This window comes from Motacilla alba, chromosome 1, assembly GCF_015832195.1.
Source record: "Motacilla alba alba isolate MOTALB_02 chromosome 1, Motacilla_alba_V1.0_pri, whole genome shotgun sequence".
NCBI classification, from domain to species: domain Eukaryota; kingdom Metazoa; phylum Chordata; class Aves; order Passeriformes; family Motacillidae; genus Motacilla; species Motacilla alba.
The window spans coordinates 49,156,194-49,172,001 of NC_052016.1; the positions used below are offsets into that span (position 1 = coordinate 49,156,194).

The 15,808-nt window shown below is 34.5% G+C and overlaps 1 protein-coding gene across 1 annotated transcript in view; it reads left to right on the forward strand.

Annotated features, from left to right (window-relative positions):
- Window positions 1-15,808, forward strand: part of CEP126 (centrosomal protein 126) — a 38,073-nt gene that overhangs the window by 16,769 nt on the left and 5,496 nt on the right. The window contains exons 6-9 of the mRNA XM_038143516.1: window positions 8,015-10,142; window positions 14,049-14,173; window positions 14,470-14,557; window positions 15,085-15,294. Of these exons, the coding sequence (XP_037999444.1) occupies window positions 8,015-10,142; window positions 14,049-14,173; window positions 14,470-14,557; window positions 15,085-15,294 (2,551 nt within the window). The remainder of the gene's footprint in view (window positions 1-8,014; window positions 10,143-14,048; window positions 14,174-14,469; window positions 14,558-15,084; window positions 15,295-15,808) is intronic.

The following is a 15,808-nucleotide window of genomic DNA, read 5'->3' on the forward strand; positions in this document are numbered from 1 at the left end:
TTTATAATTTATAATGATTTAGAATACTCTTACTGAAATCAATAGACTTCTTCAGTGGTCTTGATACTATCTGTTGTCCAAAGTAATTTCTGAAATTAAAGTATTTCGCTGTGCACATGCTTTGCAACCTAGCCATCCATTGAGATCCTTTGACCTCTCTTTGTTTCTGTTTTTACAGGCCCAACAGGATTATAAAGATTCCTAAAATTCTTTACTTTCCTACAGGGCAATAAAGTTCTATGTGAACCTTTACCAGTAGATTTGTTGTGTTGCCTGCTTTACATCTCTAAATATTTGTACAGATTCATCGGTAAGCCAAGGGTTTTAGTGGCTTCTACCGTTTTCCAAAATTATTTTGTGTTAAGCATTGAGAGCAGTAGATTTTATTTTGTGCAGTAGTTTCATCCAAGCCACTACATCAAGTTACTGTTTTATGTTCATGAATATGTTCCATTTTGAAGAATTTAATATTGCTAATTTCATTCAAAAATAAAGGTTTTGTCTCTCCATCCTTTCCTGGTTTTATTGCATGCATAAATTAATTATTTAAGGTGGAGCTAGTACCATGGTCTTTAGCTAAAGGTGCATGCAGGTTTTAACCAAATGAGAGGTGCTTAACATTTTTTCAAACTGTTAACTCCTTATGTTGAAATTTTCCATTTCTGATACCTGCCTTGGACTGAATAATTTAGAAAATTTCCATTAAATGGCTCAAATGTGACAAGGAAGACTATTTTTCAGGTATTTTTTGTCTTTTTGTTTTTGTCACCTATTCAATTTTATGGCCACCCAACATTAATTTGGTCAGCACAATATTTCTAGGGTCTACCAGAAAAATACATTATGCCTGAATTATACTGATAGCATTACATTTTATGTCTATAGTTTCATTTTTTAAACAAAATACTTGGAAGCAAGAGCTAATTCAAGACAAAATAGGTGTAGATTATCACATGGAGATTGTATTTTCCTCTTTCCTCCTTTATATGACCATAATTAGGTTGCTCAAGTGGTATCTGTGAAATCTAAATTTAAATTCCTTTCAGACTGATTTAAAGTAAGATTTTAACCTTGATTTGCTGTTTTTTCTGAGAATATTGTGCAGCCATTGAAGTACTCAGCACCATTCTTTCTATGGATATAATTCTCCTTGGAATAAAATACTTCAATATTTATTGGAATAGGAATGGAACACCAGTATCATTTCTCAGAATTTGCAACCCAAATTATATTGTGTCTAATACAGGAAAAAATTGTATCTTACTGTACTGTGTGTGTTTATACATGTTACATGTAAAATCACATAAGCCTCTGAGAAACAATGAATATTCTCTAAGTGATGTTCCACTGAATGGTCTGAACATCACCTGCCTTGCAGGAGTTCACTTGTAAGGCTGATAGCTGTTGGTGTTATTGTGCTTTTGAGTTTCACAGTGTCTGTGAATTGGAGATGTTTCAGATAACTGATGAAAAAATTGTAGTATGACTGGATTGAGTTAACCAAAAGTTCTTTCTGCAAGGGGTGTTGCCAGTCTAATTCTTCAGAGCCATAGGCAAGACCAGCATGGAAAAAAGGAGTGCTGTGTACAGTCTCTCCCAAGCATCAAAAACTTTTAGAGTGCTCAAGGCTAGTTAGTGGGAAAACAAACTCCGACAAGGAGGCTTAGGATAAAAAGGCCTTGAAGCAGAAGTCAAACTCAATTTTGTAGAGATCATTCAACAATTTGAAATAGGTTTCTATGGTCACCTTAAATCTAGAAATGTTGGCCATTTTTTTACTTGTAAATGTGAGTGTTAACATTTTTATGTTGATCATTTAAATTATATGAGAGGCCTGAGTGATTTCCTTACTTATTTTCCTCTTGGCAGGAGGAGAGGTGTTCAGTTTTCATTGGCTTTTGACCAATATTGTGACTAACATCTATCTTCCACATTATTTCAGTAATCCAAAATTCACATGTGCTATAAAGACAAATTGAAATATATCTCCAGACTAAATTATTTTACCCAAACACTCCAACTTGTTTTGATTGTGTATTCCTCAAGAGTCAGTTTTGAGGTTTTGGGGGTGGTTTTTCATAAAATTACTTATTCTAAGCTTGTGCTGTATGAAATCACATGACAATCTTCATACCTGACCATCTGGAGTTCATTCAACAGTGTCTTTCCTCAGTTCAAAGCCCTTCTTGAATGGATAATAATGTAGGATTGAAGCTGAAACAAATTTTCAGTACAAAAGAGGTTGTTTCAGAGTAAGACTTATACACGGATAGGGTTTTGCTTGTGGATACATGATTGTTTGTAATTGTCTGATTGCTACATATACAGCATAGCTCAAAAACCACAGGAACAAGGAAATTGATACTGTCCTTTAATATATACCTGTTCCTTTTTTACACGCATGTAGCTTTTTCAAAAGAATTGCCATACATACTAGCATGACTTTGTTTTTTGGTTTACATTCATATACATACATTTATATATCTCTATATGTGTATACTGATATATATATATTTATGTACAGATATGCACTAAAGTGTTTTTACCATACTTCATGACTAATTTTGGAGAGATTTGTTTTACTGCAACATGGTAAGATGCTCATAAATGTAGCTGAAAGAAAGGAACAGAGTAAAAAATAGCAATGTCAAATCTTCAGTGTACTACAGTTACAGTAAGATGTTTGCTTGCAGGAAGGGACTGGAAGATACAAAGTTTGTGCATATGGGTCTACCAGGATGCTGCATTATACTAATGTGGTATTATCCATGGTAGTATATACTGGTGTCTCAAGGGGATGTTGGAAAATCTGTTGATTTCTCATGAAGATTAAAGTATCAATCTCAAAAGTAATTTTGTCCTTTTGAAGATAGCAGAGCTGTGTTTTAGGTTTTTTTAAAAACACAAAACTTTTGTGAATTTTAAAGCTACGCATAATTCAGCTAGTTTGTAGTATCCTAGCATTCTGTTGATATCTTAGTATTTTAATAGTGGCCTGGGTAACCAGGAGCCAAATCAATTATTTCATTATTTCTAATGTTAATTATTATAAACGTGCAGCAGCACTTCTGTGGTATTTAGTAGCTTGAGCTTTGCCAGGCAGTTATTAATACTTGCATATCTCCATAAGGAAGTGTGGTTCACCATAAATAAAGTACAAAATAAAGCATCAAACCAAACATGCAAAATTCAGAAGACAGAGATAAGCAGAGAGTAACTGGGACCTCTTTTAGAAGAATGGAAGTTCTTGTAATAAACAAGGAATTTCACTATTTCAAACAGTGGCAAGATTTAAAAAAATTAACCTTTAAATTCGGTAGGCTATTTAGGATAAGGTAGATGCTGAAAGCTTGTACAAATTCTTAAAAATCAAATCTGTGAAGTTCTTAAGAAGAATGTGTGTCTTGAAACATATCTGATTGCAAAAAGTTGAATTTGTAAAAGAGGTAACATGTAAGTCACAGAATTTTTTTCAAGTTATTATATTAATGAAGCATGCTATGAATTTTGGAAATTACATGAAATTGCCTTATTAGGTAAATTTATTTCTAGAAAGATATAAATATAATTATTATAAAATGCTCTTAGATATATTGTTTAGCCTTCAGGTTGCCCAGTTAACTTTGTACTCAGTGATCCTTGTGGATCCCTTTCAACTCAGGATATTTCATGATTCTAAAAGTATTTCTGTATCTGACCTTTTGGATTTCCTTACATAAATCCACCTTCTGCCCTGGCTGGTGCTGTGCAGTGAACAACAATGAGACCATATTAAAAACTCTTCCATCTTTACAAAGTATACTGCTAAAAGAAAAAGCAATTCTTTTTCATTGACTAAAAAAATGTATACTATTTTTTTAGAAAATAAAGAGCTCTGGTAGGGTTCTTCAGTTGAACAAGAGATTATTTTAAAAATTATATTCACACACTCTTTCATTCAGGAACTGTGTACTGGTCAAATAGTATTTATCTATTCTTTTTTACTGATGTTGTGGCTCCAGATCATTCGAACTGTTAACTGTAATCATTAAAATGATTATTAGTTAAACACAGAAGAACTTCTAGAGTTCATAGTTTGTATCCATGCTCAGTATTTCTATATGAGTATCTGCCTTATCATGGTTTTTAATTATGCAATACCATGCTATTGTTGTATAACAAATTTGTGGGATAGATGATGCCTGCTCAAACTGAATTTATTAATGGGTTAGAAACAAAAAAAAAGGGAACAATGCATTATGGTGCACACTGCCTCACCATTTAATCATTTAACAATTTTAATAGTACTTTTACTTAGTATTATAAATTGCACTCCTGGAACTGAATGACCAGATTAGTGTGTGAGAGTTAGACACCTGGGACAGGGTACCTGAGAAACAGCACTCTTGAGTTCTGAGATGCTAAAGCAACAGAGAGACAAGTTCAGCTGAAAATCTATTTCCTACACAATTATGTACATTTTGTACCTCAGGGTTTATTAAAACTGAAAATCAGAATGAAACATTGGTATTTGGTGTTCATATCACCTTTCTTTCAAAATCTTCTGATGGTATGGCTTACTGATATTGCCTGTATGCCTATGAAATTAGAAACAAGTTCTTTTTATACTGAGAAGTTTGAACATGGATTTCTAGCATCCTATGATGATATTTCAAATAGGTCCTTTCAAAAACTCATAGATTCATAGATAGGTAGTTTCTGTATTCTTAGCCTGGGAGAAGATCAGTCACATAGGCATCAGACTGGGAAAGACAGCAGTGTTGATGGTTAGCTTTTCTCTGGTCATCCTATACCTTCAGATCATTGGTGGTTTTGGCACAATAGAATGATAAGGTAAGCACCAAAATCCTTTCAAATTGTCACTTGCTCTCTTGAGTCTATCCAGATCTTCTGAGAAATAAGTATTGTGTAGTGCTATGTATGTGATGTTTTTCAAACTCATATAGAAATGATACTATTAATTTTGAATGGACTTTCCCATTCCATAGTTGGTAAATTTGAAACGAGTTATTTAGGTACCTCACTGGCTTTGAAAGTTAGTTTTGCATCTAAATAAGTACAGTGGTGTCTTTTACTTCACAGTCAATATAAAGTGTAACATGATAAATATACACGTATGAAAAGCAAACAATTTCTGTAAAGAAACCAGTTGAAATTATCAAAAATAGCAAATAGTGTGAGAGGTGTGAGGGGGCCTCAGTTTTTAGAATAGGTAGCAATTTTTCAGGATTTTATCTTCAGAAGAGTGTTCCTATTCACGTCTTGGAATTATGAACAGTCAGCACTTCTTTTGCAGAAAATGTCAAATATGCATGTAGCAGCTCTTTAGTGTAATAGCATTCTGACAGAGTCCTTTGCCAGAAAATTCACTTGTCAGGTTCAGTTAAAATCTTACTTGTTGCTATGTTGTTCTTTCACTGGCCTTCTGAAAGATCTCTTAGGCTCATGTTTTCCCTTTGTTTTAGTGCTTTACTAAAATGAACTTGCTTGACACAGCTGTTTTAAATCCCAAGACATGCAAGTGACCTCTTTAACTCCTTGGAAGTATTCCTTTCCTAGGAATGTGGATATGTGTGGGTGCTAGATTTCATGCATTATAACATAAGATAATGCAGGCTATAGGCCATACAATAAATTGTACTTATATAACAGGAAAAATGTAAATCCAGTAAACACTAATACAGTACTCTATGAACATTTTGTTTTCTTATCATCCTATAAAATTCTCACAGATTAAATAAAATTAAGTCATTGGGATTTCTAGGTTTATTTCCCTGCACTTATTGATCACTAAAAAAGGATAATTGTTGAATGCTTTTTTATTTCTGCAGAAGTACTTCTAATTACACATTTTTACAAGGAAATAGGACATTCATTTGCATTACACAGTACTTTAAAATGGGAAATATGTAAATATTTTCATGAGAATGTTAAGCATCTTTAATGTGTGAAAGGATGAAATTGTATGATGCAACAAAATAAATGTAAATTAACTAAATTTGCATGAACTAAATAAGAGTGAGTGTGTGTTTAAATCAGAACTCCTTCTTTGTTCTTTAGTTCCTAACATTTCTGGATGTTACCTCAACTGAGATTTTGTTTTCCATGGGGCTTTGCTTTATAAGGCGCATACTTATTTATATAATGTAGGAACAAGTCTATTTTCAACCTCTGGAGCACAGCTACTTAGATTTTTTTATTTTAATTTTTGGAAGTTGGAAATTTTCTTGCACCCTCCATATTTATCTACTTAAGTTAACCTGCTATCAAGAGAAGGTTTTTTTAAAATCTATCTTTACAAAATTTTTCTTCTGTCATTTGAAAAACACATGTTTTGGTATACAGGTGCAGTTTCCAAATTAGACAAGAAGTAAGCCTGACAGCTGTAATTTCTTTTCACTGTTTTTTTCCCCTTCTGAAAATTTCAAAATTAGTTCTTAAATTTGTCCTGGTACGAAAAACTCTGAGTATATGCTTTTTCTGTGTTTGGGAAGTTCAAGCAGAGGTTAACAATATAATTTTGGCAAAAATAAAGGTTAATAAATAACAAAGTGCCACTTATTCTTTTTTATTAGAAGGACACTGGTTTGAATAGGTTTAGTTTGAAAATGTTACCTAAAGGGATCTTTCCCTACACTTCCTTCTTTGATCTTCTATTTAGTATCTTTATCTCAGATCATAATTATAACGAAAGACTGCACCACCCTTTAAACATTTAGTGCAAGATAAGATTTAATTCAATAATAAAAAGTCTTTCAGGACTTATTAAGCTTTTTCTTCTGCAGTTTAATATATTTATACAGCTATAAAATATACAATATTTAGATATAACAATTTTATTGGAATAAAAAATGTTTACTACAAAAATGTGTTATCATTCACTAAAGAATTCTGTGTGTGTTTGGTGAGTTTTCAAAATGTTAATTCAATGTCATTGCTAGGGGATATATAGTCACTCACCCTAGGTTAACAGATTTTGCTAGTTGAAATATTTTCCATTTATTGCACAAGAGTGCATATCTAATTCAGCTTCTCTTAATTTTTCACACCAATTTTGTCCAACATAAGATATAAACTTATTTTGCTACTGAGCTGTGTGAAAGTGAACTTCCAGGCAAGAGTGTATGAGACTGAAAATTTTCAACATGCTTGTTTTCCTTTATGTTCATGTGTATTTTGAAGTCTTGTACTTAACAAAGTATGTATTTTCAAATATGTCAGCCTCTCAGTGTTTGGTTAGAGGAGTAATAATGAAGAAAACATTTGTATAGTACATGCACACAGCTGTCCCACTGATGTTTCAGATGGTGCCAGTTGCTGTTATTCATGACTCCATTAAAATTCAATGAAAAGGTTGGGGGAGTGGATGAGAGTCCCTTATGCCCTGGGACTGGATCTGTCCTCATAGAATAGGAGATATTTTCTTCCTTCTGAAAGATTTGAAGGAGTTTCACTGGGGGGAGTTGTTAATCACTGTGGTTATGAAAACCAAGAGACTTTTCTGTGTTTGCCATGACAAGGCTTAACTCCTCATCGCTTGTGGCACTTTGTATGAAAATAAATAAACTCAGTCTAGTAATATGGAAAAGTTGCAGTTTGGGGTAGATCCCCTATCAAACCTTCATTTCAATGGATTTTCTTTCAATTTATAACTCAACTACCCTTAGAGGATGAAATCCACCCAGTCTCATAGGGAAATTCAGAAACAGTACTGTAGTTCAGATAAATTTAGTTCCTTTTTTAATATTGCAGATTTATATATAATTTAAGATTAAATTTGTTGAACCATGCTGCTCTCTCCTCTGGATTTCTTCCCAAACTATGTCATTTTCTTTCACAATTTAACACAGGTAAATTTTGACTTGATGGAAACACTCATGGACATATGACCCCAAGTCATAAAAACACTAGGCTCAATATTTATTTCATCTAATCTCTCATTAATGAAAAATTATTTTCAGCAAAACCACATTTCTGATAAATCTGAGAGTTTGGTTTTATGCCTGTATTTCAGAATTTTCATCAAGAAGTCAAAGAAACAGATGATTCAGAAAGCCTGATGAGCCTTGACAGTCTTGAGGCTGGAGAACAAAATGGAAATTGCACAACACAAAATGAATCATCTTTTACCACACAGTGTGACTGTGCCCTGTATGATCCAGAAAAATGCCAGACTAGGAATAATGGTATACTTCACACAGATCAAAGTACTTCTAAAAATGTGCATCTAAATAATTGTCTGAGAAATGTAGATTTGCTACACTACCACAACATACCTATTCATGATCTTTTAGCTAAACATAATGTTCTAACTCCTGCTGAACATGTAAACACTTCAGAAGAGGAATCATCTGCTTCTCACAGATCTGGAAAACAACCTGCAGAATTCTCTGCCTCTGGTAAGCAAAAGAGCTCTGTAAGTAATGCATTTCGTTTTCTGCAAAACATAAAAGGCAGAAGCAAGCCATCTTCTGGAACAGCCAGCACATTTGCCACTGGTCATCCTGTTTGCAATCCTAGCAGAGCTTGGGACAGCCCTGATTCTATTCCAGGAGAAAGAATTCAGGATCTGATGCAAGATCAGAGTTTTAAAATGACCCCACAGGAGAGAACTAAATCTATGCAAGCATCCAGTCAACCTATTGCAACATCTGAAATCTTATTGCCTAATCAGGGATGTTCCACTGGCATTCCCAGCACAGCTGATGTATTACCAAAGGAAAACAACGTCAGTACAGGCTTTTTAAAAAATACCTTAGGAAAAATGACTGAAACAAAAGAAGAAAATATTAAATGTATGAATGATAGTATTTCAGAAACATCTTTATTTCAGGACCTACCAAATGCTTCAGTTCTTTTGGAAGTTAAGCAACAGAATAATAAAGAAGGAAAGGGAAATATAATTGAATATATGTCACTGTTACCTGATACAGAGTTCAATTCTGACACTCCTGCACAGGACAAAATCCTGAAAAATAATATTCTTGAAAGAAAAAGAGTGAAGTTATTCAGAAGTATCCTAAAGAAGGGTTCTAATTATGAACCTAGTAATTCTAAAGCTGTGGTTACAGACCATGCGATCAGTTTTGGAACTCAACTCATGTCATCTATCAGAGACAGTTTAGAACTGGCAAAAATAAAAAAGAAGAGTGCAGGAAATGAAAAATGCAATAGGAAGCTAAAATGGTGTGATGAAATTGACCAGATAATAATAGAAAATAATGAAAAATGCTGTGAAAAAAGCATCAGTGAAATATGTTCTTCAAAACTGCAATGTGTTCAAACTGCAAATAACGCTCCTAAGAATAATTTAAGTATTGTTGCTCAGTCTTCAAACCCCATGTTCATAAAAAATCATCAGAAAAATTCATATATGTCAAAACCAAACATTAATACTGAAAAATCAAATAAAGAATACCCATCTCAGAATATATTTACATCTACAGGATCCTTTTCTGCTAAGAAAGCTTGGATGGTATCAAAAGATGAAGCAAGTAAACCCTCAGTATGTAGCAATAATGCTAAAATTAAAGAAGGTGATCAACTCAAAAATAAGGCAAAAATAACCAGAAGAGCAACATCTGTAAGAGTCCAGTCACGTTTTATGCCCAAGAAGAGAAGAGGCACTATGATGCAACTGCAGTCAGCCACTGCAGCCAACAAAACTCAAAAAGCTCCAGGGAAATACCTCGTACCTCACCCACCTTCCACACCTCTGCCAGGAAACAGAAGTGTTGAGAACACAGCCAGCCCTGGGTGTCAGTCACTGCCACCTGCCAGCCTGCAAGCTACCAGTGCTAGTAGCAGTGATTTCAATGACAGGCATGTTGTGCCAGCCAGTCAGGTTTTAAATAGGAACAGTGCAGAAAACAGTGAGAATATTGCTGGTTGTGCTGGTGTGGCTACTGCCATCTCTACACCTGACTGCAGCACAGCCAAATACAAACCTTGGGCAAAAAATACTTGTTCTGTAAATAATGTTAAGGCAAGCGCCTGTCAAGATCATTCAGTAACTTGCTCTGAGAGAAGACCTTTTAACACAGAAAACAGATTACATCTCCATCATATCCCAGCAGCTGGAAAAACAAGCACCTTCTCTCACAGAGCACATTCTACCCAAGCTCAAAAAGATGCTGCTACTGGTAAGAGTCATGTTTCTGGGTCTGGGGTGGGGGAATGTTCAGACAAAAGTCTTCTTCAAATACATCACAGATGTGTTTTCAGTTAAAACATCCAACCTGTTCATCCATTCACAGCCAGTTTTAACACAGCCAGTTTTAACAAGCTTTCACCATTTGTCATTCTCATATCTATTCTAGTGATGCCCAGAGGCCTCTCAAACGTCAATCCTCATTTCTAATAGCTCTCTGCAATATTAAATGAAAAGGAAGTATTTTCCCTGAGATTATATTCATGACTAATGAGCAGGTGTGACAGGTGGTCTTGAATAATGATATAGGAGGAAGTGACTAAGTTTATACAAGTGAGTTTTACAAGGTAACTAAGAGTGATAGCTTCTTGTCCAACAGTCACTGCCACATGAGAGTGAAAGAAGTTTAGTTCTACTGTGTTTTTAAAATGCTGACACTCTAAATGCCTACAGTTACTGAGACTTAATCCCAATAATACTATTAAAGCTGAGCAAAAATTAAAGATTAGTTAAAATTAAAGAGCTTCTGCCAGACAAACATTGCTCTCTGCAAGGTATATCTGATTTATAAAGAATTTTAAGAAACTTGAGGAACAATCCTGCATTTTATTAAAAATTAACCTTGGGAACAATATGAGGCACAAATTGGTTGATAAGATACAGGAAAGATGGGTGAGAAATTTTTGGGAGAATAAACCTTAATCTCCTGGAGTTTACATTTCAATTGACATTTCATTTGAAGGCTTTTTGATTTGCCTGTGCAGCCCAGCTATATTCTGTGCCTTGGGCACTGAAGACATCCTTGTGCTTGTAATTTCTATGTAGTATGCTGATTTGCTTCCTTCTGAGGGCTGCAGCTGGAGCTCCTGAGAGCTGTAGTCCCTGCTTCAGGTACAAGCAGTACTCCAAACTGCTTCACATCCTGGGATCACCTCAAGGACTGGCCATGGAATTCAAAGATACTTTCTAACAAAATGATGACTATCCTTAACTTTAAACCTCCCACATTTTTAGTTTTATCTACAGTAATACAGTTTTAACAGTTTTTACAGTTTTAATGGAGTGATTCAGAACAGCTCTGTTGTGTAAGAGCAGATGCAAGCAGGTGAATATTCTTGGCCTAAAGCAGGGGTGGGAACAGAAAGTACTATGTGCTTGTCTGTTCCAGTTCAAAGTCAAACAGATGAGTTTAAGATCTGTGTGACTTAACCTATTTGATTTTACATTGGAAATTAATGAATACTTGCTTTACCACGCCTTGCCTCCAGCAGAGATTTTTGTTTCTTAATGTCCTTATCTGTGCATCAGGTCAATGAATCAGGAAATGTCCTGGGTCCAAGTTGTGCACTACTAACAGAGTCTTCACTGCAGCTTTAAATGCTACATCCCCCGTGTCACATACCTCCAGCTCTTTTAGAGAAAGACTGAGTAACCACCTTTTAAAATTTATGTGGGTTGCCCTCTCTCAGTATCTGCTTATATTTTGTATTTTGAAAGTCTTCTTTGCTTTAAATACTCTAGATAACTCTTACTGACTTGCTGTTATTTGTTGAATTGCCTGCAAATGCACGTAGACACTATAGTCTTGTCCTAAAGTGCTTGCAGTGAGACTGAATACTGCACTGCTGCCTAGTAAAATATCTGCAGAGTTCCATGAGGTCTGTGAAGACACTGTAGAAAATGTGATCTGTTGCAATTCTTTACTGAATGTACAGAAAGTAAGAACCAGATGAATACAATTGTTGTCCATGAGGATCTTAATTTAGTTTGGCTTCCAAGCTTCAAGCTGTATATCTTCTGCCTGACACATATTATAGCATATTATTCTGGCTGGATATTAGAATCTTTAACACCTTTCTTTTTCAGTCAGTAAAGGCTTAAAAAATGTTTAACCTTTAGCCTGTGACATGGGGCTGAGTAACATGCTTAAAGTTAAATAGCAGTAGACTGCTCAAAATCTCATTCCCTAAAGATACTATTGATTATTATTATTTTGTCTTATATATCTCAAAGGAATGTTCTCCTTGGCATTGATCTAGTCTTGCAAATAAATTAAGTATTGAGGCATAGATATAGAGCAACTTTGAATTCTATTTTTTTCAGAAAAACATTATGTGATTACTAATATAACAAGGGGGTTCTTTTTTCTTTTTCTTTTTTTAAAATTTTTTTCTCATATTTAATATAACATTATCACATTTCCTTTTCTTTTTTAGATGTTATTCAGCACCATGTATTGTGTTACGATAATTTGCATATAACAAAATGGCAATGTTTCAAAGCTAATGTGTCCCATGTTACTATTGATGACAGCAGCCAGATGACTACTTTCAAATATGTTTCTAGGATCAGTTCTTTTCTTTTTCTATGAGTGATAAGAATTATGCTTTAATGTCACTGCAATAACCAGAAAATAAATAAAATTGTGTTAGAATCAGTAATGCAACTCTTGGTCAAATTATGAACTGCTCATTAAACTGCACATGTAAGTATTTATTGTGTAAATAAATAGGTAATTTGTGTTCCCAAGTTTAAATCAAGTAACTCCATTTACAAATCTTGTAAGTGTGTTTACAAATAAGACTATAGTATTTCCTTAGTATGTAGATTACTGAGCTGCACATGAAAATACTAATTTGCATCTCCAGTTTGTATGCATGAAAGTTTAATTAAGAACATAATTTTAATTTTGAAACTTGAAGTTTCCATTTTGAAAATGTATTGCTACACCAGACAAAACTGAGATAAATTTGAGGTACAGTATCTAGATTAGACCTCTCTGGCTGAGAGAATATGCTGCACAGCAGTACTGCCTTTTAAAAATTAGCACAAACATGTATGAATTAATAAGATTAACTACAAAATGCCAAGCGATAGAAATAAGGTTTAAATCCATGACTTTTAAACCTCAGAACACCTGTGAGGCCACACCTGGAATGCTGTGTTCAGTTCTGGGCTCCTCAGTACAAGAGAGACATGGACATGCTGGAGAGAGTCTAGTGAAGAGCCACAAAGATGGTAAAGGAACAGGAGCACCTGTCCTATGAGGAAAGGCTGAGAGAGCTTGGAGTGTTCAGCCTGGAGAAGAGAAGGCTGAGTCATGGGGAGTCTTACCAACGTCTGTAAATACCTGGGAGGAAGGTGCAAAGAGGACTTTTAGAGAGAGGCTTATTAGACTTATGGTGCCCACCGAGCAGTGGATACAAAGTGAAACACAGGAATTTCCCTCTGAACATCAGGAAACTCTTCTTTTATTGCGAGAGTGACTGAGCACTGGCATAAATTGCCCAGAGACTGTCTTGAGTCTCCATCCTTGGAGTCACTCAAAAGCCATCTGGGCATGGTCCTGGGCAATGAGCTCTATTTGACTCTCCTAGAGTGCAGGCATTGGACCAGATGGCCTCAGAAGGTCCCTTCCCACATCTACCATTCTGTGATTTTGTGAATCAAATAAACTTTGTGAACTATTACATGTTTTCTGCACACTACTATGGAATCTTAATGAAAGTTGAATCAATTAATATATAGATAGAACAATTTATCAACAGTGCTTTATTGTGCCGGACAGTTAGGCTTTAAGATTATTTTCTAAATGCAGTTTATTTTCTAAAACATTACTAATTTGATTTTTTTTTTTTTTATATCACAGCTCATCTTTCATTCTCCTTTTTACTTGGTAACACCTTGTACCCCTGTACAGACTGTCTTTATTTTCTGGGACTCAACGAGGGGCTTCACTTAGGCTGCTTATGTCCACATCCAAGACAATTTAGGGAGATCAGATGTAAATATCTAAATGTGGACAGAGACATTTACTCCCCATTGGTAGTTCTGCTACTGCTATATTTATCATGTTGTTTACACATTTTGGTTTACTTTTGTCTGCATGTCATTTAAGGTGGTGTTCCTGTTACAAGACAAAATCAGGTTTTTGGTAACTATGAAAACAAACACCGAGGTTTTTCAGAATGCAGAAGACAAAGTGTCATCTCTAAAATATGGAAGCCTGCTCATCATGCACAGGTTAATATAAAATACCATAAAAATTTTAAAATGTTATTTATGTTCAAAATGGAAAGAGTTTCAGGAATATCAAAGATTTGTTCATCGTCACGTGATTTTGAATCGATGCTCATAGTCAGCTTGCTGTCACTGCTAATGAAAAGAATAAAACCAGCTAGAATACATCTCTATAGTTGTGCACCATAATATTTTTTTCACTTGAAAACATTTGGTAATGCAAAGTACTAAAACATGTTCAGAAGGTAGTATAGTTACTGTAAATTATACTTAAAATACTCTTACAATATTTTTGATAGAATTCATTATGTGCTGTCCAGCTGAGTCCCATTCAATCTGCATTTGATCCAGTACAAAAGATGAAAAACATCTCTGAATCTGAGGAAGGTATAGTAACACAATCACTTCAGTTCTTTGTTATACATAAAGTAGAATGGCAGAATATACCCACTATGTAACACGGCTTGTGTCTTTTGACATCAGTGATTCTAAGTAAGAAAGGGTAATTCTATACAGCAATTTTTTTCCTGTAAAGATAAGTTATAGCATCCTATAGGATGATATTAATGGTTTTATAAATGCATTACAACATATATTCCATTTTTATTCAATTCCTGGGGTTTTTTAACTGTATGTGTAACATATAACTGTATGATGTGAACAGGTATTGCTCTCTATCATTACATATTTCCCAACTCAGTAGTGCCTACTCTGGTGCTATTTGTAAGACGAATTAGTGTCCTTAATTATTTCATTTTCTAACATATCATGTTTCTTGATTTTCCCACCTTTTTCTTCTTTTAAAGTCAATTTTGTGTGTTTCACAGACCTATGGTTATGAAAAAGAGCAGTTTATTTAAATGTTTATTCAAATGAGCCCTTGTCATTTGAAGTTCCCCCTGTAATCTCTTCAGTTTCAGAAAGCACTGCTCAGTTTCTAGTGGCAGAAAAACTAGCAAGTACACCAATTGCAGACGGTGAAATCCTGGCAGCCATGGACCTTGTGAAGCCAACCAAACAGCTCTCACTGCTTAAAAGGGCTCAGTGTCCAGGCAGGAGTACTCTTTCCATAGAAGAACAGAAGATTTTCCAGTCTCTGGATTGTCTGGATCAAAAGCTACAAAGTAAGTTGGTCTAATAAATATAACGCTACATCAATTGATTAAATAACTTCATGTTTTGTTGCCATAGATTTTTTTTATTAAAACCAGGAATCCTGTAATAGAAATATTTTCTGTTGTTGTCATTTTTATTTTTATTATTATTATTTACTAAATGTAGCAAACAGTGTATCAAAAATCAGGAAACCCTTCTTTAAGTCAATGAAATTAATTTAAAATAATGATGACTTTTTCTTTGTAAAAAATAACTCTAAATGTGATGGGAGGAGACCTTCAAATACCTGTTGATTGTAAGAGATGTTTGTCAAAACTGTTCTGTCAATGTGCATCAGGTACATCAGCCTCACTTGGAAATCTGTTCCAAAGCTTATCCATCTTCATTTTTTGCAATTCTTTTTGCAAATTATTGCCCTCTTTGTCATATAGTTTTGCAAATGTAGCCCTTTATAATGAATGGACTTTTCATTTTCTTACCCCTAATATTTTAGAATGTTCCTCTTCTCCATGAATTCTGAAA